Below are 25,095 nucleotides of genomic sequence, written 5' to 3' on the forward strand. Positions count from 1 at the left end.
CATCAAATGCATTGATGGAAAGAAAAGAACATTGCTGGGCACCTTCTCTGTGCCAAGCTGTGCTAGCTTTTTTATGTTCATCATCTCAGTTGCTCTTCACCTCAACTCTGTGAAGTGTAAGTATTATGGACATCATTTCTGAGGATGAGATGAGGATATTAGGGCTCAGAGAGGTTAAATGACTGGACCAAGGTCAAGTAATTGCTGTATAGTGGAGTCAGGATTAAACCCTACATCTGAGTTCAAAGCTAGTTGTATTAGTTTCCTATTGCTCCTGTAACAAGTTACCACAAATTTAGTGGCTTAAAGCAACAGAAATATATCGTCTTACAGTTCTGGAGGTTAGACGTCTGAAATGGGTCTCACTGGACTAAAATCAAGGTGTTGGCAGGGCTGCATTCCCTCTGGCGCTTCTAGGGGAGGATCTGTTTACTTGCCTTTTCCAGCTTCTAGACACTGCCTGCATTCCTTGGTTTTTGTCCCCTTCCTCCATCTTCAAAACCAGTAACGGTCGGTTGAGTCTTTCTCATATCCCATCTCTCTGACCTTGCTTCTGTTGTCACATCTCCTTCTCTAACTCTGCCTCACCTGCCCCCCTCTTTCACTTTATAAGGACTTTTGTGATTACATTATGCCCACCTACTACATACAAGAGAGTCTCCCCATCTTGAGGTCAGCTGATTAGCAACCTTAATTCCATCTGCAAACCTTATTTCCAAACTTTGCTATTTAACCTAACATATTCACAGGTTCTGGTGATTTAGGACACGGACATCTTTGGGGGGGCCATAATTTTGCCTGCCACACTTGTGCTTTTTCTATGACCCTTAACCACCTTGCCTCTTGTTTTAGTGGTTACATAATCCGATAGAAGGCCGATATTATTCTCCCTGACACCTGCATGCCACACGTCTCCATGCCCTCCACTTTGGGGTAAAGTGCCTTCTTTCCTTCAGTTACTATCCCAGCTGCCAGAGAGCCCTGTGGGAGAATGGTTTCTAATCCCTGGGGCTTTTAATCCTGGACATATATTTTACCTTGGCTCTTACTAAAGTGTTTTTAAAATAGTTTCCAGGATTTTTGTGGATTGCTGGCTTTTTCAAAGCTCCTGTTCATTTTTTCCTTTCTCCAGTGTTTGTATGGGGCCAGAGCCCCCTTTCCTACATGGCAGGTCTCATTGTACTGTGGTTTATCCATTCCCACCTTCTGGACCTGTTTCTAGTCACCAGCCAGGATCCTGCATTATATATTTGTGCTTCTCACAGGTTTTTACATTGCTGTATTCTAGAAAAGGCCTTGGACTTACTAAAATGGCCTTTCCCCATGCCTGCTGATGAGGCATCTGTCTGTCTGTGTTTAATGTTACTCTCTGACTGGCTTTTCAGAATCAGACCCTCTAAGTAGTAGTTCCCCATCTTCCCTTGTTTCCTCCACTCTGAGATTCCTGATTCTGGTCACAAGAAACCTCATCCACTGAGACCAACCAAAGGCCAGAGGTTGCCGTTCCCCCAGGAAGCCTTCATAACAGCCAGATGCACCCCTTCACTACCTCTGAGCTCTGACTACAGCCTTCTTGGTTCCCCCGTCTATCCTTGCCAAAAGCCTTGTGCCCTTTCCTTCTGCCTATCAGATTCATACCCACACTTTGGGGCCTGGTCTGAATCTGACCACCTTGAGGAAAGTTTTCCAGATTATACCAGCCCAAGGGACTCACGTCCTCCTCTGAGCGCCTCCAGAACTTATTGTCAGTAACACTTATTTTGACAGTGTATCATCTACCATAATGGACAGGTCATAAACCGGTGGCTGGTGGGCCGAATAATGCCCACAGATATGTTTGGTTTAGTCTGCATGTGGTTTGTTTCTTTTCTAAATTATTTGTTAACAAGTCACAATTAGTAATCTTTCCATTCAATCTGGATTTCTGGCTTCTTTGAAAAACAGAGAAGTCTAGTAATACTGGCTCTGCATTCTCACAGGTTAGTAGTTAGCTGGATTGGGGTGGTGGCTTCCCTGTTAGATGGAGCTCTTGCTCTCCAGTTCGCCACAGTTCCCACCACTCCCTATTATTATTATTATTATTATTATTATTATTATTATTATTATTACTATTATATTACTCCAGCCTCCTTCACGCATTTATAGTACTTGCCTGGCTCCTCAAGGCATTCAGAAATTCTGAAATATTCCACACTTATCTAAATGTCCAGCTGTATTAGAGTCTCTTGGAGGAAAGAAACTTTATTTTGAATTTATTTTGTTTCTCCCATGCATCTCTGTACCTAGCAGATGCTCAATAAGTATTGAGAGAATAAAGAATTTCCTGAATCATCCTCCAGATGACTCTAGAATGTGTAAAACTTTACTTTTACTACAAGGTAAAGCTTTATAAATGTACTGTCTGTTGAGAAAGTATCATGTACCTGACATGCTAGATGCCTCAGAACAACAGAGGAGGAAACCGAGGCTCAGAGAGCCTATGTAATAGGGCTGGGGCTGGAGATCTGGTAGTTTCTGGGGTAAGGGCCAATGCCTGTGCTTGATGAGGAATCTTTCCTAAACGTCAATACTGGAAGCAGAGAGGAGCTGCCCCTGGGACTCTCTGGTAATGTTTGTCCACAAACTTCGAGAGTTACTTTGTTTGGATAGAGATTAAGCAGTTATTAACTGTCCTTTCTGTGCTGGGCATTTATGAAGTAACTCTGCACTTATTCTTGGGCTATCAGGAATTCTGAGCTTCCTGGGCAGCTCACTGAAAAGCTGAGGGACATACAGCTAGATTGAACCTAATTGTTCGTGGCATTTGGAGCCCCTTTGGTGAGTCACGTTCAGCTGAGAGAAGCATCTGCTTATTTCCTTGCCCATATGTGCACAGAGATTGTGCTATTCCTTCATGACATCACTGGTGGTACTGATGTGTGGGGTGGGATGGGAAAACATGCAGAAATGATGCATGTTTCATTGCGCAGCAGCAAGCAGAAAGGAATGTGAGAATACCGTAGGCTCCCGCTGGGGCAGAAATCTGGTGTCATGTGTTGCTAAACAGCTGCAGGAAAATTTGTCTGGACCCTTGGAGGCAGAGAGGTGGGTTCACCAGACTTTGGTTCTGAGTAACTTTGAGGGCAAAGAGGTTGTACAGGAAACAGATAGGGTGCATCTAGAAGCTTGACCCTGGAGGCTTCATCTGCCTTCTTTGCCACCCTGCCCCCTCCAGCCACCGCCAGTTCCAGCTGGGGCTAGGAGAGGAGGGAAGTGGGAAGGCTTCAGCGCCAGGTTCCTCTAGGTCTGATGTGCTCACAGGCCCTGCTTAGGGCCACCGAAATGCTCAGACAGAAGGAGCTCCCGGGCCAGTCCTAAAGGAGGCAAGATAGGGCAGGGGTCGTGTGGGAGAGGCAGGGAAAAGGATTCATATGGGGGCTTTTATCCTTCAGACTCTATAGGAGTTTATAGGACTAAAAGAAACATGGAATCCGTAACCTTGGACTCACCTAGAACCGGGTTCAAGCCCCTCCTCTATTCCTACAAGGGTGGCCTTAGGCAAGTCATTAATCTCTCCAAACCCAAGTTTACTTCTTTCTGTATAGTGTGAGGAGTCACGAGGCGATGTTTGTATGGGGCCTGGTCCATATTTTAAGAGATGGGAGCTGTGAGCTTTCTAATGATGCAACTGAGCAACAAGCTATCATATTGGTTATTATTTATTGTGGGCTTACTATGGGCCAGACACTGTGCTAAACCATTTCAGTCCATTCTCTCTTTAATCTTTCAAAGATAAAGAAATTGAGTTACAGAGAGGAAGAATGACTCATCGAAGGTCATCCAGCCAGTAAATGACAGAACCAGCACACACTCGATACACAGCAGTTCCAGAGCCCACACTTCCAACCAGACCACCTGCCACGCATTTGTTCCACTTCACACATGAGGAAACTTGAGGTCCAGGAGGCACTAGCATCAGAGACAGAGCTTAGGGCTTTAGATGTCTGGCTCTGCTAGTTAACATGCTGTGTGACCTTGGGCAAGTCACTCAACCTCTCTGAGCTTCAGTTTCCTGATTTGGAAAACATCTGAGTCCAAAGCCTCTGGCAGCCTGTACAGTGAGAAGCAGTATCCTATGGGAGAAGGTGGAGGGGAGGGAGCTCAGAATCTACCGGAGACAGAGAATGAGAAGAAATGGGTGTGACTGGCTTTACAAACTGGAGGCAAGTCTGGAGTAGAAACTTCCCAGAGTGAACGTGCCCGGTTCACACCACCCATTTAGCAGAGAGCCCACAGAGGCCGGGAGGCGGGGGGTGGGGGGGTGAGGGGGCAGGAGTATGGCCAGCTTAGCCGGCACCCACACAGTGAGCTGCTGTTGCCACCTAGGGGACAGGCAGTGACCATGAACTCTGGCTGAGCAGTACAGCACATTCCCATCTCCTGCTGGTTTCCGGAGTGGAAAGGGGCGGCCAAGCCTTGCTCCAGGAGTGGGGAGGAGAGTGAGGAAAAGGAACGGAGTGCTGCCTCTGCTTTGGGAGTTATAAATAAATCCATCTGGAAGTGTTTGGGGGCTGTGGGAGCCTGAGGCTGGCCTCTGCAATTCAGGCCATGTGGCACACATTTCCATTTACACCAGATCCCCCCCCAGTCCCAGGAGACTGTCTGATTGGGCCTGTCTGTTCCAGCCCGAGCTGGGCAGGAACCTCTCAGGCCTCCACTCTGTTTCCAGCCCCCACCCCAACCCTCCCCTCCTCCCAGGCCAACTCCAGCAAGATCATGTGTGAGAAGGTACTTCGAAAAGTTCACGTGCTATTCAAGTGCTGATTGAATGAATGAATGAATTTCAATTCATCATTTAACTGGCAGTACGTTCTGCTCGCTAGGAAGGGACCCCGTGGTAGTTCTGGAAGGTGACGTGTTCTTGACTTTTAGCCTCCATCTCAGGATCATCTTTACCCTTCCCAGCTAAGGCTGGGTAAGGGACGAAGGCAGTGCCCAAGTCTTGTTTGTTTTTCTATCCCCAGCACCAGGGCAATGCTCAGTAGGTGTTGCTTATATGAAGGGATGAGTCAATTTATTAATTTAACAAACACTCATTGCACACCCTCATGTGCTGTGCACTCTGCTGAACACAGTAGAGAACAAAATAGACAGAATTCCTGCCCTCAACTGAGCTCGTGGTCATAGTGCTTCTCAGTGAGAGAAACACTTGGGGTGAGACGATTCTTTGCAGTGTGGGACAGTCCTGTGCATTGCAGGATGTTCAACATCCTGACTTCTGGCCCACTTAGCACCCTGGAGTCATTGTGACAGCAAGAAATGCCTCTACACATTTCCAAATACTTCCAGGGGCTGGGAGGACCCACCCCTGGCTGAGGGCCACTGCTGAGGGACTTGACAGGACATGAGGGAAGGAAGGCCATCCCCAAGGTATGAACGTGTTGAGTCCTCCAAATCCACATGGAATTGGTGGTTTAGAACTGGGAAATCAAATTTGTCCCAGAAAGGTGTAAAATAATCCTTCAGTGGCTGAGTCAGGCCCCAGAAGCCTGTAAGGTAGCCTAGGTCCACAGTTCCCTCGGGCTGGCTTAGGGCTGAGCTGCAGGCAACCTGATGGCAGTTTTGAACATGATGAGATGATGAGATGGTATTTTGAGAATGTTCAGAAAACAGCCACTATTTGATCCCAGGTGTACATTAGAAGTCAACCTCAAGATATAGATTTGGGATAAATCCACTTTGAAGTGGGAGTTAGGGTTGAGACCCAGCGTCCATTAAGATCATCAAGGGAGAAGGTATTGGGGAAAAGGTGAAGAATGAGTTCAGAACAGAGGCTGAAGCTAGAGAAGTAGGCCCTGGGGGCACCTCTGCCCCTTTGTTTCCATTCCCAAGGTCAGCACCCTAGTTCAGGGCCTCTGCTCGTGCCACGACCATTGCAGCAGCCTCCTAACTGGCCTCCGTTTTTCTTCTGGTCTCTCTGCCTTCCAGAATTATCTTCTTAAAACCTGGCTTTCATCACGTCCCTTCCCAACATTCACCAGGTCCAGCCTCACCCCCTAACCCCCTGCAGTCACGCTGCCCAGCAAGCTGGCTCCAGATTCTCCTTCAAGGATCGTTGGTGCTCATCTCCTAGACCTTACCATCTGGCCACACAGAGCGCCAAACACACACTGTCCTTCTTTCATCGATGCCACCTCCTCCCCTGGGATACCCTTTGACCCTCTCTCCATTTGGAAAAATAAATTCAGGCTTCAAGGCTGAGTTCAAGCCTCCGCTCTTTTGTAAAGCTTTCCCCCACCCCTCAGAGGCAAGCACACTTTCCCATCTCTGTACCTCCCTCTCCAGCTGTGGGGCTTCTGTCTCTCCCACTAGACTGAGAGTTCCCTGAGGGCAGCAGCCATGTTTTGCTTTGTCATCCCATTACCCAGCCTAGTGTGAAGGGACGGGAAAGTGGGCTTGGGGATGGGCTGGTAGGACAGAGCAAAGAGAAAGTACAATGGTTTCCCCCAAGCCTGACCATGCATCCACTTGAGCCACTTTTAACTGCTCTCTCCATAAGCACTGTCTTCGGATGAGGGTTAGTGAAAGAGCTAAGGGAGAGAAGGAAAAAGATGGAGAGCCAAGGTGTGGGCGGGCAGAAGGAGCTGAATGGAGAAGAGAGGAGAGGCTGAGAGGATGAAAGAGGAGAGGAGAGAGCCAAGGTCTGCATCAACAGCTTCCATACATAGGAATTCAAATAACCTGGAATGGAATAAGAAAAGATTTGGGGGGCTTCCCTGGTGGCGCAGTGGTTGAGAATCTGCCTGCCAATTCAGGGGACAGAGGTTCGAGCCCTGGTCTGGGAAGATCCCACATGCCGCGGAGCAACTAGGCCCGTGAGCCACAGCTGCTGAGCCTGCGCGTCTGGAGCCTGTGCTCCGCAACGAGAGGCCGCGATAGTGAGAGGCCCGCGCACCGCGATGAAGAGTGGCCCCCGCTTGCCACAACTAGAGAAAGCCCTCGCACAGAAACGAAGACCCAACACAGCCAAAAATAAATAAATAAATAAATAAATTTTTACAAAAAAGACATCTTCTTAAAAAAAAAAAAGAAAGAAAAGATTTGGGACTCTGGAAATGAAAGCAGCTGCCTAGGCAGGTCAGCTGAATGTACAGTTAATTAATAGGCATTAGTGCCCTTCAGTGACCAGCTGTGCATGGAATCACATCCTGCTGGGATCAAATGCCAGCTGCCCAGGATGCCCATTTAGTAAAGAGCAAAAAACAGCATTGGCATAAAAGAGCCAGAGAATTCCTCAGAGAGATCTTCCTAAGGGCACCAGGGGCCACTGGAACTCCGTAGTTGCACCATACCACTGGCCTGGCTCTTGCCAAAGATAAGGGGACACGAGAAAAAAAACAACATGTAGTGAGCAGCTAGTATCCCAGAGGCCACACCAGACACATTTTACGCACACAAGCTCTTTTGATCCTTAATGCAACTCTGTGAGGTAGGTATCGTCTCTATTTTACAGGTTAGAAAATTGAGGTCCTTGGAGGGTTAAGAATCTTACCCAAGGGCACATAGCTTCAAAGTCCTGGATCCAGGATTCCAGTGCAGTTCATCCCCTCTCCGATTGGCAGCAATTTTCTCCCCGGTCTTGCTGACTTTGGCTGTGGGGCTGATCTCTGGATTGATTTCTCTGAACATAAACAAAATACCATCAGTTTTTCCTGGCTCTGGAATGAGTCCTCAGAATCATGTGCTGTTTTCCAGTTTGCAGCTGGGTGCCTTTGCTGGGTGTTCACGAATATGAAGCAATAGGCCTTGTCCTGAGCATCAACAGTGTGCACTCAAAAGATGCCAGGGTGCTTTTCTTCCCAGAAGATACTTCAGGCTGGGGGCTTTTAGCCTGTGGAGCCGAGTTTTCTATTTTCTCTTCCTTCCCAATGATCTGCCAGTGATCTGGTTGATGGCTGCCAGGCAAAATTTAAAATCCTTATCAAAATCATGGTACCTTTGAGATGTTGCCCACATTGTGTTCTGACTATCCCTGGGACCCATCCCTATCTGCTCAGTGGTTGCTGGATGCCATCCGTCTGCTGCCAGCCTGTGAGTGATGGTGAGCAGGGGACAGGAGGTAGGAACAGGGCAGGTGTGGACAGTGTTTCCCAGAATTCTGATGTGACATGCTTAGGCCAACTCACGGAGGAGCCAGTGGAGGCAGAGGCTGGACCCAATCGGGGGCAAAATGGCACGCAGCACAACCCCCATAGAGTTGTGGCTTTAGGGTTGGGTAGGTTGGCTAGAAAGTCTGTGATGATAGTTTTATGGAATTGTTCTGGAGTCAGGTACGCTCTGGGAACCTTTGGGGCTGGGCCTTTGGCCTAGAGTTGTGTGTCCTGCAAAGTGGTAATGGATTAGGATTATCGAGCTGCATGCAGGGCCTTCTGAAATCTTGTGGAATAACAGAATTTTCAGTGATATGCAGTGTTAAGAGGTGACAAGTCTCTGATCTTGGGTTTGGGCTTTTGCTCTGGTCATTTTAGTGAACAGGATTTTTCGGCATCACCTTCAAAATCTATTTCAAATCCGACCATGTCTCACCACCTCCATTGCTACCACCTAGTCCAAGCCATCATCCTCTCTTGCCTGTCACTAGTCTCCTAAAATGATGCTGTTAAAACATAGCCTATGTCAGTCTTTTGCTCAACATCCTCTAATTGTTCCCCATCTCATTCATATTAAAAGTCTTTAGGGTAGCCTGCGAGGCCCTCAGAATCTGCCACCCCCCTTACCTCCCTGACATTATCTCCTACAAATCCTTCCGTCACCTCCTTCATCCCAGCCACACTCGTCTCCTGATCATTCTTTAAGCTTTCCAGGCACATTCGTGCTTTGTGCCTGCTTTTCCTTTTGCCTGGAATGCTTTACCCCAGTGTGTCAGTCAGGATCCTGGGAGAGAGTGGTTATGGGAACTGGGGAAAGGTTGTTGTATGGAGAAGGCCACCTGACAGGAATTGTGGTCTTTGGTGGAGGGATGCAGCCAACCCGTGATGAACCTGCACAGCGAGAGCTGATGAAAAAAATCTCACTTTCTCTTTCCTTCTGATCTCCTTGCAGGTGCCTCCCATTGGTCAAACCTAACCCGAAGTCAGAGGGCGAGGGAACCTGTCGATGCAGTCTATACAGGTCAGCCTACCAAGGCACGAAGCTGGGTGGAAAAGGGTGGACAAGATCTGGAGGGGCAAATGGAAAATGTGTACAACCTCTGCATAGCTTTGTAGCTGGCTCCCTCACTTCCTCCAGCCCTCCACTGAAATGTTACCTTCTCAATGAAGCCTTCTCTGGCCACCATTTCTAAAATTTCAGCCCCCAGCACCCAACACCTTACATCCTTTCATGCTATGTTTTCGTATAGCACTTAATACCACATAACATATAATTTATTTATCTTGCCTATCATCTGCTCCCCCACTAGAATGGGAGCTCCATGAGGGCAGGGACTTTGTTTGATTCATTGCTATTATCACTGCCTAGAATAGTATACAGTAGGTGCTCAATAAATATCTGGTCAATGAATGAAGCACTCTCAGAGGCCCCCCTACGGTGAGTCTGCTCTCAGCCAGGCACAGCTGGGGGTAGGTGTTCAATTGTTATTCATGCCTGCTGCTCTCAGTTTCCTCCAAAGAGGCTCCACTGCTGCTGCTGCGGTATTTCAAGTCAGAGGGTGGAGAGGCCTTTGGTGCCCTCAGCATTGAAACTTGCATGACAGTTTGTCAACTCGAACCTTATGGAAACTGCTGTTGCATTGATTAGCATGGGCTGAGCTTTGTGTGTTTTTAAGTCAGCAGCAGTGGGTAGATTCACAGTCATGGGGACATTGGCCCTTCCAGGTGGTACTTCCATACCTCAATAGTAGTGCTAATGGGCCTGTTTCCAAGTAAGGTGGGCCCAGGAGGCACTTCCTTGAGGCTCAAGGGCAGGGGGATGTGAGCTGGGCCCTCTGGCCACAGTGGTGGTGAAACAGGGATAGGTCAGATCAGGACAAGCAAAACAGGTTTGAACTCCTAGTATACTGTAGCTGTGTCCAGGATAATGTTTTTACTATACAAGTGGTATATGAAGATATTCTCATTGTGAAAAAAATCAAACAGTCCAGCTACAGTTAAAATCCTCTTCCCTCCCCTGGTCTGCTCCCCAGAGGTAACAACCACTGTTATCAGCAAAGAGTGCTCTCTTCCCAATCTCTTTCTATGTATACATAGTTTGGTCGTATGTGGGTATTTAAAAATAAATGGTATTACACTGTATATACTGATCTGTAACTTGCTTTTTTTCAGTTAACAATGTATCTTGGAAACCTTACCATGTCAGGACACATGGATCTAACTCATTCTTTTTCAATCAGACTTTTCATTTTGAGATAATTGAAGATTCACATGCAGTTTAAGAAATAATAGATCCCGTATACCCTTCACCCAGTTTTCCTCAATGGCAACCTCTTGGAAAACTATAGGACAATATCACCAGCAGGATAGTAACACTGATACAGTCAAGATACAGAAAATTTTCATCACCACAAGGATCCTTCAAGTTGCCCTTTCATAGCTACACCCAGTTTTCTCCCCACCCCCCACCTCCTCCTTAACCCCTGGCAACCGCTAATCTGTTCTCCATTTCTAAAATTAGGTCATTTTGATAATGTTATGTAAATAAAATCATCCAGTATGTAACCTTTAGGGATTGTTCGGTTTTAAGTCAATATAATTATCTGGAGATTCATCCAGGTTGTTGTGTGTATCAACGGTCTGTTTCTTTTAATTGCTGAGTAGTTTTCCATGGCTTGGATGTACCACAAATAGTTTATCCATTCGCCTGTTGAAGGACATATGGATTATTTCCAGTTTTTGGCTCTTATAAATAAAGCTGCTATGAACAATCATGTAACAGGTTTTTATGTGAACAGAAGTTTTCATTTCTCTGGGATACATGTCCAAGAGTGCAATTGCTGGGTCATATGGTAGTTGCAAGTTTAGCTTTTAAAGTAACTTGCCAAACTGTTTTCCAGGATAGCCATACCATTTTACATTCCCATCAGCAATGTATGAGGGATCCAGTTTCTTGGCGTCTTCTCCAACATTTGGTGCCGTCATTTTAAAAAATTTTTAGCCATTCTGATAGTTATGTAGTGTATCTTATTGTGGTTTTAATTTGCATGTCCCTAATAGCAAGTGATAGAACATCTTTTCATGTGCTTATTTGCCATCCATATATCCTTTTCGATGAATTATCTGTTCATGTCATTGTTGATTGTCATGTATAAAATCTAGCCTGTATGCCTAGCTCTAGATTTCAAATATTTTCCTTTCTGTAAAAATTTTATAGTTTTACATTTTACATTTAAGTTCGTGATGCATTTTTTCAGCTTTATTGAAATATAATTGACATATAATATTGTGTAAGTTTAAGGTGTACAACATGATTTGGTGCACATATATATGTTTCAAAGTGATTACCAAAATAAGGTTAGTTTGTGATGCATTTTAAGTTGATTTTTTGGGAATTTTGATAGGAATTGCACCAAACCTGTATATAAATTTGGGGAGAATTGCCATCTTTACTATGTTGAGTCTTCTAATCCATGAACACAGTATATTTCTCAATTTATTTAGGTCTCTTTGAATTCTTTCATCAGCATTTTGTAGTTTTGAGCATACAAGTCCTATACGTGTCTTGTTATATTTACACTTAAACATTTTATTTTGAGAAACTGTAAATGGTATTGTATTTTTAAATTTTGGCATCCATTTGTTCATTGCTGGTATGTAGAAATATGATTTATTTCTGTATGCGTATCTTGTATCCTGCAACCTTGCCAAACTCACGTATTACTTCTAGGAACTGTTTTGTAGTTCCTTGGGATTTTCTACATATACCGTCAGATTATTTCCAAATAGGGACAGTTTTATTTCTTCCTTTTCAATCTGTATGCCTTTTATTTCCTTTTCTTGCCCGATTGTACTGGCTAGAACTTCCAGCATTATGTTGAATTCGAGTGGTGAGGGCAGACATTCTTGCCTTGTTCCCAATCTGAGGAAGAAAGCATTATCTTTCACCATTAAGTTTAGTGTTAGCTGTAAGTGTTTTGTAGATGCTCTTTTTCAAGTTGAGGAAATTCCTTTCTTTTCCTATTTCTGAGAGGGTTTTTTTTTTCTTTTTATCATAATGGGTGTTGGATTTTGTTAAGTGCTTTTTCTGCATTGATTGATATAATTGTGTGATTGTTCTTCTTTAGTCTACTAATATGGTGGATTGCATTGATTTATTTTCAGATATTGAAACTGTCTTGCATCTCTGGGATAGACTCCACTTGATAATGGTGTATAATTCTTACTGAATTCTAAATACTAATGTTGTGTTGAGGAGTTTTACTTCTATTTTCATGAGGGATATTTGTCTGTAGTTTTCATTTTTGTGTGCGACTGTCATCTGGTTTTGGCATCAAGATGATACTAGCTTCATAAAATTATTTGGGAAGCATTTTCTCCTCTTCTATTTTCTGGAAGAGATTGTGTAGAATTGGCGTTAATTCTTTAAACATTTGGTAGAATTCTCCAGTGAAACCATGGGGCCTGGGTATTTCTTTTTTGGGAGTTTTAAAATTATGAATTCAATTTTCTTAATAGTGATAGGGCTATTCAAATCATCTATTTCCTACTGAGTGAGTTTTGGGCATTTGTGTTTTTCAAGGAACTGGTCAGTTTCATCAAAATTCTCTAAGTGTATAGAGTTGTTCTTAGTGTTTATTCCTTTATTATCCTTTTGATGTCTGAAGGGTCTGTAGTGATATTCATTTCGTTCCTGATATTAATAACTTGTGTTTTCTCTTTTTTTTCCTCTCTCTGTAGGTCTTACTGGAGTTTGTCAGTTTTGCTGATCTTTGTTTCATTGATTTTCTCTAATTGTTTTCCTGTTTTCAATTTTATTGATTTCTGCTCTTAATTTCCTTTCTTCTGGCTTTATCTTGCACTTTTTTTCTAGTTTCTTGAGGTAGAAACGTAGATTATTGATTTGACACTTTTTCTCTTTTCTATAAATTTCCCTTTACACACTGCTTTAGTTGCATCCCACAAATTTTGCTATGTTGTATTTTCATTTTTATTCTGTTTAATGTATTTTTTAAAATTCCTCTTGAGATTTCATCTTTGACCCATGGATTATTTAGAAGTGTGCTGTTTGGTTTTCAAGTGTTTAGATATTTCCTGTTATCTTTCTGTTATTATTGATTTCTAGTTTGATTCCATTGTGGTCACAAAATACATTTCATTTTATTTCATTTGTTTTTTTAAATTTGTTAAGGCTTGTTTTGTGGCACAGGATATGGTGTAACATAGCTTGTTCCATGGGCACTTGAAAAGAATGTGTAGTCTTCTTTGTTGAATGGAGTGTTCTATAAATATTAAATTAGAAACCGTTGGTTAAGGGTGTTGTTGAGTTCTGTATCCTTGCTGATTTTCTGTCTAGTAGGTCCATCCCAGCTCTCCACTCAGCCTTCTTCGACATCACCCCAGTAGGGAGGTAATACCTGGTTAGTTCAGCAAGGGTGAAAGTCTGTGTTTTCAACCCTGTCTTTGCAGGTGGGGTTGAGGGTTGGGGCCACGTTTTTCTTTTCCTGTGATGTTTGGCTGGAATAGAGCAGTTAGTGTCTAAAATTTTCTATCTGGCTGGTATACCGCCTTTTCTGGTCCTTTGGTTAGAGAGATAGGCTTTTTTGTTTTTGTTTTTTGTCTGCACCCATTGGTGTTTCCATGTTGCAAGCTTTTTAAGCTCCAACTCTGAGATACATGAGGCAAAACAAATCCAGGGAACTTACCACCGTGTCATTCCTCGAGTCCTGAGGTCTCTCTGATGTCCCTTCTCTCCACCTTTCAGAGTCTTCTTGTGTCTCTTTTATTTATAATGTTCAAAAGTTTCAGTTGTACTTAGTTTTTAGTTTTACTTAGTGGGGGAATCGGGGAAAAAAGTTTATCTACTCCATCTTCCCAGAAGCAGAAGTCCTAACTTATTCTTTTAAAATGTTACACAATTTTGCAGAGTATGACATTTATAAGAGTTTATTTAACTATTTACCCATTTGGTGAACTCAGGTTGTTTCTAAATTTTGACAGCTGATATTTCAATAAGCATCCATTCAATAAACATTTGTGTACACGTGCAAGAGCTTTTTTGGGATAGATGCGAAGAAGTAGAGTTGCTGGGTAATAGGGGATGTGCATTTTACATACTAATAGGTATTACCAAATTCCTACCTGTGATGCCTGTCCTCCACCCAGCAGTGTATGAGAGTATCAGTTTTGCTCAGCTCCATGCCAACACTTGACAGAATCAAACTTTTAGTTATCAGTGTAATGAGTGAAAGATGGTATCTGATGGTTCGTTTCATTTGCCTTTCCTTGATTACTAGAGGTTGTGAATTTTCCCAAATGTCTATTAGCCATTTGTAACTCTCCTTTTGAATTGACTGACCATATACTTTGCTATATATCTTTTGAGTTGTCTGCCTTTTTTATTGATTTACAGAAATTATATATAGAGATTAATTTTTATATAATATATATAGCAAATAATATTTTCCCCAGTTTATCATTTGTCTTTTAACTTTATTGATGGTGTCTTTCATCTAAGAAATGTGCTGATGTAGATTCAAATTTATCAAGCATTTCTTCATGGCTTTTGTGTTGTGTATGTGTGTTGTATAAAAAGGATTTCTCTACACCAGAGTCACAAATATATATGCCTACATGCTTCTCATTGTGGTTATAGGTATGTTTTATTTTTTCATATGTAGTTGTTTGAGCTATCTGGAATGTCTGTGTGTCTGTGTGCCTGTGTGCCTGTGTGCAGGCATGTACTTTGAGGCAGGAATCTAATTTAGTTTTTTTCAAATGGAAAACCAGTTGTTCTATTGAATAGTTCATCCTTTCACCACAGACTTATAAATGACACATATTATTTATTTAATATCTTATTACATGAGTTGGCTAGGGAGCTCTCTGTTCTCTTTTATTCATTTACTTGTCTATTTCTGTGCCAATGCCACACCCTATTAATTATTATAGATTTGATACCTTATATAATGAATCATCCTTCATTGTCCTTTTTCCTCCAAAACTGTTTTAGCTCTTCTTGTACATATTCTCTTTCATATGGATGTTCAAATCAATTTGTCAAGTTTTATGAAAAATTCCTATGGAGATTTGATTGGAACGGCAATTAGTTTATAGATTAATTTAGGGAGAATTGACATGTTTTCTCCTTTTCCCCACACAACTTTTCCTCCTTCATGAAGAATATCGGAGCCCACATGAAAAATGCTTAGGGGCTAAAGAGCACACATAAGCCCCTTCTACACACACACACACACACACACACACCACTTGTTTCTGTGTATTTGTGAAAGCCTGCGCTTAGGCTCCAAGGGTAAATATCTATTGGAAACATGGGCTCTGGGCACTAGGGCTGTTGTTCATTGGTACTCCCAAAGTGGGGGCACTCCTTTTCCTGATCAAAAAGAAACAACCCCTCCAAACTCTGGCTTGCTAACATACTTTGTTGGACTTCAAGGAAGGAAGTGGGGGAGTAGATGAAGGAGATAAGCAGCACATGGTAACATTAGGAGACAGTGGGGTCATGATTTTTTATCCAGGAGAGCCCAGGATAATGGCAAGTATGAATGGTGAAGGATGGAAAGTACCAGGAATTAGGAGTGGCCCCTCTTCCATGCTGGTGTCTATGGGGTGGGGTCCTGAGGAACTAGGGAACCACCTGTTCCCAGCAAGGTGCTCTCATTCACTGTGTCCATCTATATACAGTATATATTGGAAGACGGGCTGGGTTGGCATCTGGGCCTATTGGGCCTGATGTTCTGGATAGACCATAGTGTGGGTTTGGAAGCAAATCTGGCTACCTTTGGGTTCACTCCCATAAAACACTCCCAAGTCCCATGGGGTTTCTGTCTTGGTGGGTGTTTTGATGCCTGGATAGTTTACCCTTGTATAAAAATGGTGTGTTCTATCACAAAAGGGCCATGCTGCCTGCCCAGAGGTGTGCCCCTTCAGTGTTGCTATCTGGTAGCAGGTACTCACAGCCAGTTGCACAGATCTTGATGCCTGGCTTTGGGTGGGGCTGCTAGAGCAGCTCAACCTACCTGCTCAGGTGTTTCAGCAAACTGTAAGCCCAAGAAGGATATTTAGTAGTATGAGGCAGCCTTGGAGTTTAGCTGGAGCCCTCCAAACTTTTCCTAAGGAGGAAGTAGGGGCTGGTTTAGGGGTTCTTTGCCATGTGCAGATGCTGTCTGGGCAAGCAGCTCTGCCCTCACCTATGTTCCATTCAGCTGACAGGATGGACACTGCCCCCAGACATCTTTATTCTCCCCCACAAGGTCATGTTCTCCAAGGCAGGGGTGGGGCCTGAGCTACCAGCACCGCTCTCTGAATCTTAACATCTAACAAGGCCGACAAAACATCACTCTAATAAAGAAGGCAAGATCAAGTGCAGTAAATACCTTAGGAGAGGTACAAAGTGCTACGTGGAGTTTACTAACCTCACTTTTGAAAATCCAATCTATCATTAAGCCTTTTCCCACCCCAATGTCTTTTGGATCTGTACCTTTTTTTCCCACTTTCATGACTCTGATTTAGGCCCTACTGAGCACTACTGGACTACCTCAGGGGCCACTTCTCTGATCTGTTTTCCTCTGGTGCATCTTCCGAACTCAAAGCTCTAATCACGTCCTCTGCTCCCTAATTAAACATCTTGGCAGAATCAAGCCCAATGTCCACCTGACTTTCTTCTTAAATGCCATTTACAGCTTTTCCTTTATTTCCAAAATGGCAAATGTTTACTATAGTGCTTGACTTTCAAAGTCCTTGTGATGCGTCCCAACCTTCCCTTCCTGTGTATGTCTGTAAGTGGGGTTGGGGGCCAGTTAGGAGGACAATGCAGCTTGATGCTGTGTAAAGCGCACCTTGAACTTTGGGGTCAGAGATAACTGGTTCATCTAGTCTCTCCTCTGCGTCTTAGCTGCTGCATGACCCTGGCCCTCACTTCACGTTTCTGTCGCCCTCAGTTTCCCATTCTGTTAAGGCCGTGTAACAAAACAACCCCTATTCGAGGGTAGCGATGAAGACTCAGTGGGAGTGGAGGTGAGTGGGGCTTCCAGGGCCGGAAGCTTCCCCAAGTTGGGGGTTCAGGCAGGGCGGGGCCCGGGCCGGCGGAGCAGGTGCCACCGTCGGGGGGCCGCCCGGGGCTGCTTTTCGTGCGCAGAGCACCTCCGCGCGTCTTGGTGCGTCACCAGGCGCTGGCAGAGGCGGCGAGCCTGCGGGGGCGCCCTGTGCGGGCGCAGCCAGCGGGATGAGTCACGGTCCCTCAGCTCCTCCGGAACATGAGGCTCCTCGAAAGCGGCCCGGCCCCCGCCGGCCTTCCTCCCCCGCCCGGCTGAGCGGCAAAGCCGCCCCGCATCAGGCAGAGGGCGCTGCAGTGCAGCCGCTCCAGCTGCCAAAGGCAGGCACCACGTCTGGCTCAGAGGGAAAGATCCCGGCCCCGGAGGCGGGGGGAAGGTCTCTGCAGCCCCAGTGGTGGCTTTGTTTTTAACGAAAACGCTTGTTTTTAACACAGAAGTGAAATGTACCTCAAAATGATCAGTCCCTACCCTCTTGCACTGTTGGTGGGAATGTAAATTGATACAGCCACTATGGAGAACAGTATGGAGGTTCCTTAAAAAACTAAAAATAGAATTACCATACACCCAGCAATCCCACTACTGGGCATATACCGTGAGAAAACCATAATTCAAAAAGACACATGCACCCCAGTGTTCATTGCAGCACTATTTACAATAGCCAGGACATAGAAACAACCTAAGTGTCCATCGACAGATGAATGGATGAAGAAGATGTGGCACATATATACAATGGAATATTACTCAGCCATAAAAAGAAACGAAATTGAGTTATTTGTAGTGAGGTGGATGGACCTAGAGTCTGTCACACAGAGTGAAGTAAGTCAGAAAGAGAAAAACAAATACCGTATGCTAACACATAGATATGGAATCTAAAAAAGAAAAAAAATGGTTATGAAGAACTTAGGGGCAGGACAGGAATAAAGACGCAGACGTAGAGAATGGACTTGAGGACATGGGGAGGTGGAAGGGTAAACTGGGACAAAGTGAGAGAGTAGCACTGACATATATACACTACCAAATGTAAAATAGATAGCTAGTGGGAAGCAGCTGCATAGCACAGGGAGATCAGCTCGGTGCTTTGTGACCACTTAGAGGGGTGGGATAGGGAGGGTGGGAGGGAGACGCAAGAGGGAGGGGATATGGGGATATATGTATACGTATAGCTGATTCACTTTGTTACACAGCAGAAACTAACACAACAATATAAAACAATTATACTCCAATAAAGATGTTAAAAAAAAAAAAAAGATCAGTCCCTGTACAGAGCAATGGTGCCAACAGGGCCATACTGGAGAGGGCCTCTTCTTGCTTGCCCCAAGCTTTTGAGCAGGGATGTGAGAAGCTGGCGACTTCCCCACTCTCCCCAGAGAGGGTCCCTGATAGGGTGGGTCCCCCTTTTCCAAAATATATCTGCCTAGGTGACCCAGCCCTTAATCTTGTCCTTTCTTGACCTTTCCCACCCGAGGTGATGGTTTCAAAGATTTGGGCTGACGCAGCAGAGGGCGGGGGGTGGGCTGGGGAAGAGCTCTAGCTATCAGGGGACCAGGGTTTCAGTACCAGCTCCATCTCGAGTGTGACCTCGGCCATTTCATTATTCATTCATTCAGAAAACATTCATTGTGTCCACAAGGCACTGACCATGGGGGGAAGGGAGGAGGCCAAAGCTATGAACAATTATCCCGACCTTAAAACAGCTTATGCCTCACACAGGACCCCACACATAGGTGACCCATAAATATTTGCTGAATAAATGAATGCTACGTCTTAATCACTACACACAAGGGCAGGGAATTTTGGGTCACTGATGCGTCCCAGGTGCCTAGAACAGTGCATGACACACAGTAGGTGCTCAGTAGTTTGTCAAATAAATGATAAAGGAATACATTAAGCATTTTGTGAGCACAGAGAACACCTAACCCACAAGAGTAAGTGATGTTTGAACCAAGTCTTGAGGAAGAGTGGGTGTTAGCTAGGCACCCAGGGCCAGAGGGGAGGGCGATACAGGCAGAGAAGAACCTGTGCCAAGGTACAGAGCCCACGGTGTCCTCACCAATCTGTGCCTCAATTCGTTCCTGTAAGAAAAAAAAAAAGGATAGGGTTGGCCCTCTAATCTCTCAGATTCTTCAGGTTCTGAGATTCTCTGATTCTAAAAATGAATCCAGTTACCCAGGTTAGGGCCTGGACAGCTTTGCAGTTCAAGATATTCAGGTTTTGACTTTTGAGTGGGCCCATCTTCAGAATAAAGACTTGGCGATCTTAGGCACCCCTTTCCCATCCCCTTGCTCTGTCCTTTTTTTGTTTGTTTGTTTGTTTTGTTTTGTTTTGTTTTTTAACATCTTCATTGGAGTAGAATTGCTTTACAATGGTGTGTTAGTTTCTGCTTTATAACAAAGTGAATCAGTTATACACATACATATGTCCCCATATCTCTTCCCTCTTGCGTCTCCCTCCCTCCCACCCTCCCTATCTCACCCCTGGAGGTGGTCACAAAGCACCGCCCTTGCTCTGTCTTAAACCTTGGAAATCTCCCTCGAATCCTCATACAATGAGTTATCTACGCCACAAAAACCAGCACTTATTTGTGTATCGCCACAATTTTTCTTTGTATTCAATTGGTTTTTGAAATAAAGCCTTTGTTAATTTCATATTATTAAACTAACACAGTTAATTGTGGGCAAAACAGAAACGTATACAGAAGAAAATAAAAACCACCCATCCTTCACCTACCTGATGTAGTTCCTTGAAGATTTGTTATGCCTTCATTATAATACACACACCTGAGCTCATACAACACACCGTCACAGATGACTGTCATGTGAGCCTTACGTTCCCAGTGAAAGCATGAGCTGGAGGCAGTTCTCGCTTACGCTCCATTAGTTGTGTCTCTGATGGGAAGAGATGTTGGCTGGGACCCCAAAACTCCGATTCTTTAGCCAGGTGTAGACCATCATGTTAAGTCCTCAAAGACCATACTGTTCAGAGAACTTTTCTTTCTGAGGCAGGGCTTTGGACCTGAACCACTGTGGGGCCTTCTCACCCTGCCTGGAGTTGGGCTAGAGTTGGGCTAGATTACATGGGGGCCACCAGGCCTCCTTTGATCCGGACCAGAGACAGCGCTGAGCAGCTTTCTGGGGGCCCTGGGGAGGGGCTGCTTGGGAACTTACTTCCCTACCTACCTGAAGGGGGCCCCACAAATAAATCCATAACCCTGGCTTACTCAGTTTCCCTTGGCCCCTCCCATTAAAAGCTTCATCCCCAGCACACTGACCCCTTATTGTGTCATAGTTCCTTTCTATTCAATGTGGGATCCATGGGCCAGTGGCGTAGACAACAAGCTCTCTAGGAGATGGTTTGTATATTAAAGTTTAAGAAGTAAAGTGCAGATTCTATTTCAGAATGTCTGGGGTGGAACCTGAAATTCTTCATTTTCTAACAAGTTCCCAAGTAATAGTGATGCAGCTGGTCCACGGACCACACTTTGAGTAGCAAAGATCTAGAAGTCTCTTTTGCCTTCCCTTGTCCTCCCTGAAGGTGAAGGGTTAGGAGAGGCCTCCAGCATCCCCTAGAGGTTAGAATATGTAGACACACACAAACACACACACACACACACACACACGGAGTCAAGAGCTATGTCCTGGGTGTTGAGTAAATGTTTGATGAGTGAATGCATGAAGTTTAAGGATGAGAAGACTTCAAGGTACACTTGCACCCCTCCCACCCCTCAATGTGTTGCCCATTTCAGTGGCGATAGCATCAGCTTCAGTCACCAGATGGAATTGGTTCCTTAGCCAGTTTTTTAAAATTTATTTTTATTTTTATTTGTTTTAAAATTCACATTTAAAAAAAATTAATTTATTTATTTTTGACTGTGTTGGGTCTTTGTTGCTGCATGCGGGCTTTCTCCAGTTGCGGTGGGCGGGGGCTACTCTTCGTTGTGGTGCGCAGGCTTCTCATTGCGGTGGCTTCTCTTGTTGTGGAACACGGGCTCTAGGTGCGCGAGCTTCAGCAGCTGTGGCACGTGGGCTCAGTAGTTGTGGCTCGCGGGCTCTAGAGCGCAGGTTCAGTAGTTGTGGAGCACAGGCTTAGTTGCTCCGCGGCATGTGGGACCTTCCCGGACCAGGGCTCAAACCCGTGTCCCCTGCATTGGCAGACGTATTCTTAACCACTGCGCCACCAGGGAAGTCCCTCCTTAGCCATTTTGGCCTGGCTTTGTCTTTCCCTTCTCACTGCTTCTATTCTCATTCAGACACTTCTCATCTATCCCCAGGCTTCCTCCTGTCTCTGGTCCCACTCCCCTCCAGTTTACCAATAATCCTCTGCAGCTGCACACCAGGCCTTGAAAAAATATTTCCAGAATCTCTCTTCTCCACTCTGAACATGCTTTTACTACCACGGTGTGTCTGGTTCCTGGAAACCTTACCTGGCTTTCCCCACTCCCCCCAGCCCTGTTACAGCCTGCTGCTTAACTTGATGTTCACTTGGATCCAAGGTGCTGCCTCCGTGACCTGCCCTGCTGCGCCCTCACACCCAACTGCTTTTGCATTGCAGCCTCATTGCAGTGCCCCAGGCTCCTGCTTGGCCTGCAGGGAAAGTCAAACGTGGCAACCTGGTTCTCTATTCACATATTTCTATTACTTTCTATATCTTGTGTCCATAAGTAAACTCTAAGCTCCTGGAAGGCAGGGTTGTCTGTGTCTTATTCCTCTCTTTCCCCCTTGCAATATCAGCATCTTCATTCATTCATTCATTCATTCATTTCTCAGAGATTGAATCTCCATTCTATGCTAGGCCTGGTACCAGGTGCTGGGGCAGCAGAGGAGAGGCAGGCACAGTCTAGTATATTCTAGGAGATTCAGGGCAACAGGGAAGTCCACAAACGTGAGACTGGCAAACTGATTTTGAGCCCAGGCCAGTAGAAATATTTGTGAAAATGGTTGGTGAACAGGCAGGGCCTAACCATGCTTGGGACAGATCAGGAGGCAATTTGGGCTGGTGGATGCTGGAGGCCTACCTTAGGGGCTCTGGGGAGAAGTGGAAGAAAGAGATGGAGTATTGTCTACATTAGCACGTAGAAGGGGAAGTAGCAATTATGGTCCTGACCAAAACAACGTTTCCAGTTGTTACCTGAAACAATAGGATTTGGGGTGTAATTCTGAGAGGTGGGTGATGTCATGGGAATAGCACTAAAGTCAATTCTTTCTAGAACTCAGATTCCACGACCCTTTGACCTGGGTTTGGGTGCCAGCTCTCCCTCTTGCTTGCTGTCAGACCTTGGCAGGCCCCATTCCCCTGTGGCCTCGGCGTCTTCCTCTCTGACATGGCAGGATGTGGAGTGGGGTGGTGTGTGAGGAGTTGGGCTCGTGAACCATAAGCTTCCTCCGAGCTCTTGACATCCGTGGCATGCGACGGGAGGAGAAGCACAGAGTAAGAAGGCTCAAGCAGCAGAGTGGACTAGGGTTGGGGAGGCAGGTGAGGAGTAGAGGGAGAGAGGGCCTGACCCAGGGCAGGTACTGGGGCATCAAGAGGGGCTAATGGATTAGTACCATATTTAGGAGGAAATGGAACTGACAGGAAGTGTCAACTGACCAGATGATGGAGAGAAAGAAGAAGGGAGAGGTCAAAGACGATGGAGATTTTGCTCCAATCCAGGAGGACGGAATAAGAGGAATCTTGGGTCACAGGCCCAGCACTGCCAGCAAACTGCCACGTGGCCTTCAGCAAGTCTTTGCTTCTTTCTGGGTCTCAGTTGCCACATCTGTCCGCTGAAGGGATGGCTTTGATCTACACAGACCCCCCTCCCTAACCCATGACGACTGCAATAAGTTAGGGAGTGCTTCTGGTTTCCAAATTACCCTTTAGCTTGTTAGAGGTTTGGAGGCGAATTCTAGACTGTTAAGTGGGAAACCTGAAGCCATGGCAGAGCCTGTAACTGCAGCGCCTTGGACAGTGGAGGTACGGGGGCGGGGGGGTTGGAGGGCAAGTGGGGCTACGGGGAGAGGCCTTGGAGGCTGTCCTGAGGCAAAGCCCAAGGGCAGGCAGTCCCTGAAAAGGGGCTTGTTTCTTGGCCTCAGAAGACCTGGCCTTGGCAGTGTTTTAAAGGGGATATTTAAAGATCCCAGGTCCCAGAAGAATACAAATGGCACAGCCTTGTGCGTGGTGTTGGAGTCATCTTTGCCTAGTAGGGGAGCTTAGCTGGAGGTAGGGCTTTGCCCTGGGGTTTGGGTTAATGAACTCTGCACCCTGATCTATGGAAGCCCATTTGTAGATAACAATAAGAGCTAACACTTAAAGAGCACCTGCTGCATCCTAGGCCTGGATCTAAGCACTTTACATGTACTCATCCACTCATTGCATCCTCACAGCAACCCTGTTTTACAGATGAGGAGACAAGCACAGAGAGGCTAAGTAGGTTGGCCCAGATAACATAGCTATTGAGTAGAGGAGTGAGCAGACCTGTCTCCAGTGCAGTGAACCACAGTGGTATTAGCAGCATCTGGGACTGTCACCGGTAGAGTCACAGCTTTTTTTCGTATCACATCACAGTTGTTGCAGGTATCTCAAAAAACCATTTCTCCTTATTACTGCCTCAAAATTTTGTATTAGACCTACTGCTAGATATTGTTACACTGAATCTGTTCATCAAGAAGCACATATGACCAGATTGTAAATTGCATTTCAGTAATCAGTTTCCTTTGTAATCCTAAGTAGTTTATTTAATGTATTTAAAGGCATTTTTTTTTCTGAGAAAGGGTCCATAGACTGCCAAAAGGCTTTGCTGCGTGCCCTAGAAGGCTCCTCTTTTAGAGGGCAGGCTGGAGAGTTGGGAAGCGTGCACACCAGGCACCCCTCTGTGCCAGGCACTTCGCCCATGTACTTTCATTGCAGTCCCGTGACCCAGGAACTTGGTGTGATTATCCCACTTGACACACGAGGAGACCAGGGCTAGCGAGGAGGAGAGCCTCATGTACAGTCACCATCAAGTAAGTGGCCAGGCTGGGCTGTGCGTCCAGGTCTGTCTGACCAGAGTTTATTTTGTAACCACTGCAGCTGTCTGTCTTCCTGGAAGGTGAGTGCCAGACCTCAAATGCAGTTTCCTCAAATACAGATGACCTCCCTAGGACAAAGGACAGCTGAATGCATACGAGGTGACACCATTTTTTCAGCCCCAGTGCATCTCCAGACCTAAGGTATGGGATGAAGGCCCTTCCAGGGAGGAGGGGAGTGTCTTGAGAGCAGTACCAGATTTGATGGTTGGCAGCCAGGGGGATGTGGCATAATGGCTGACAGCTGCATGCCTGAGCTCAAATCCCACTCTTGGACCAATTGCTTCACCTCTCAATGCCTCAGTTTCTTCAACTGCAAAATAAGGATAATAATGATACCGCCTACAGTGGTCATGAGGATTCAGTGAGGTAACAAAGCCTTTGACACTGTGTCTGGCATGATGGTGTGAGCCGTTGGCATTATTTTCTCCTGAGAGAGTGATATGCGTGGAGGGAAGAACTGCTTCTGGAAGAACTTTGGGAGATGCCAACCCTTTCTCTTTCCCCATACCTGTTGTCTGGTCACCCTTCCTCTGATTCCCTGATGTATTAAGCAGCAGGAACCCTCAAACCCATGGCTCGCACCTCTGACAGCACACTAAAATCACCTCTAGAGCTTTTACACCGGTGGTGCCCAAGGCGCCCTAGACTAACGGAATCTGACTCCAGGGGTGAGGCTTGAGTAGCAGCCTTTTTTTCCAAAGCTCCTCAGGAGATTCTTATGTGGAGACAGCTGAGAACCATGGCCTCAAAAGGAAATGAGGCTGTGTGCTGCTCTTTCGGGTGAGAAAGGAGGAGGGAGCTTGGAGACGGTGCCCCGCTCTGCAGACAGGATGAAAAGGAACAGAA

The 25,095-nt window shown here is 45.5% G+C and overlaps 1 protein-coding gene across 1 annotated transcript in view; it reads left to right on the top strand.

Moving 5' to 3' along the window:
- Positions 1-25,095, top strand: part of NHSL2 (NHS like 2) — a 253,707-nt gene that overhangs the window by 105,432 nt on the left and 123,180 nt on the right. Inside the window, exon 2 of the mRNA XM_061179428.1 lies at positions 9,082-9,150. Coding sequence (XP_061035411.1) covers positions 9,082-9,150 — 69 coding nt within the window. The remainder of the gene's footprint in view (positions 1-9,081; positions 9,151-25,095) is intronic.

Source organism: Eubalaena glacialis, chromosome X, assembly GCF_028564815.1.
Source record: "Eubalaena glacialis isolate mEubGla1 chromosome X, mEubGla1.1.hap2.+ XY, whole genome shotgun sequence".
In the NCBI taxonomy this organism is placed as follows: domain Eukaryota; kingdom Metazoa; phylum Chordata; class Mammalia; order Artiodactyla; family Balaenidae; genus Eubalaena; species Eubalaena glacialis.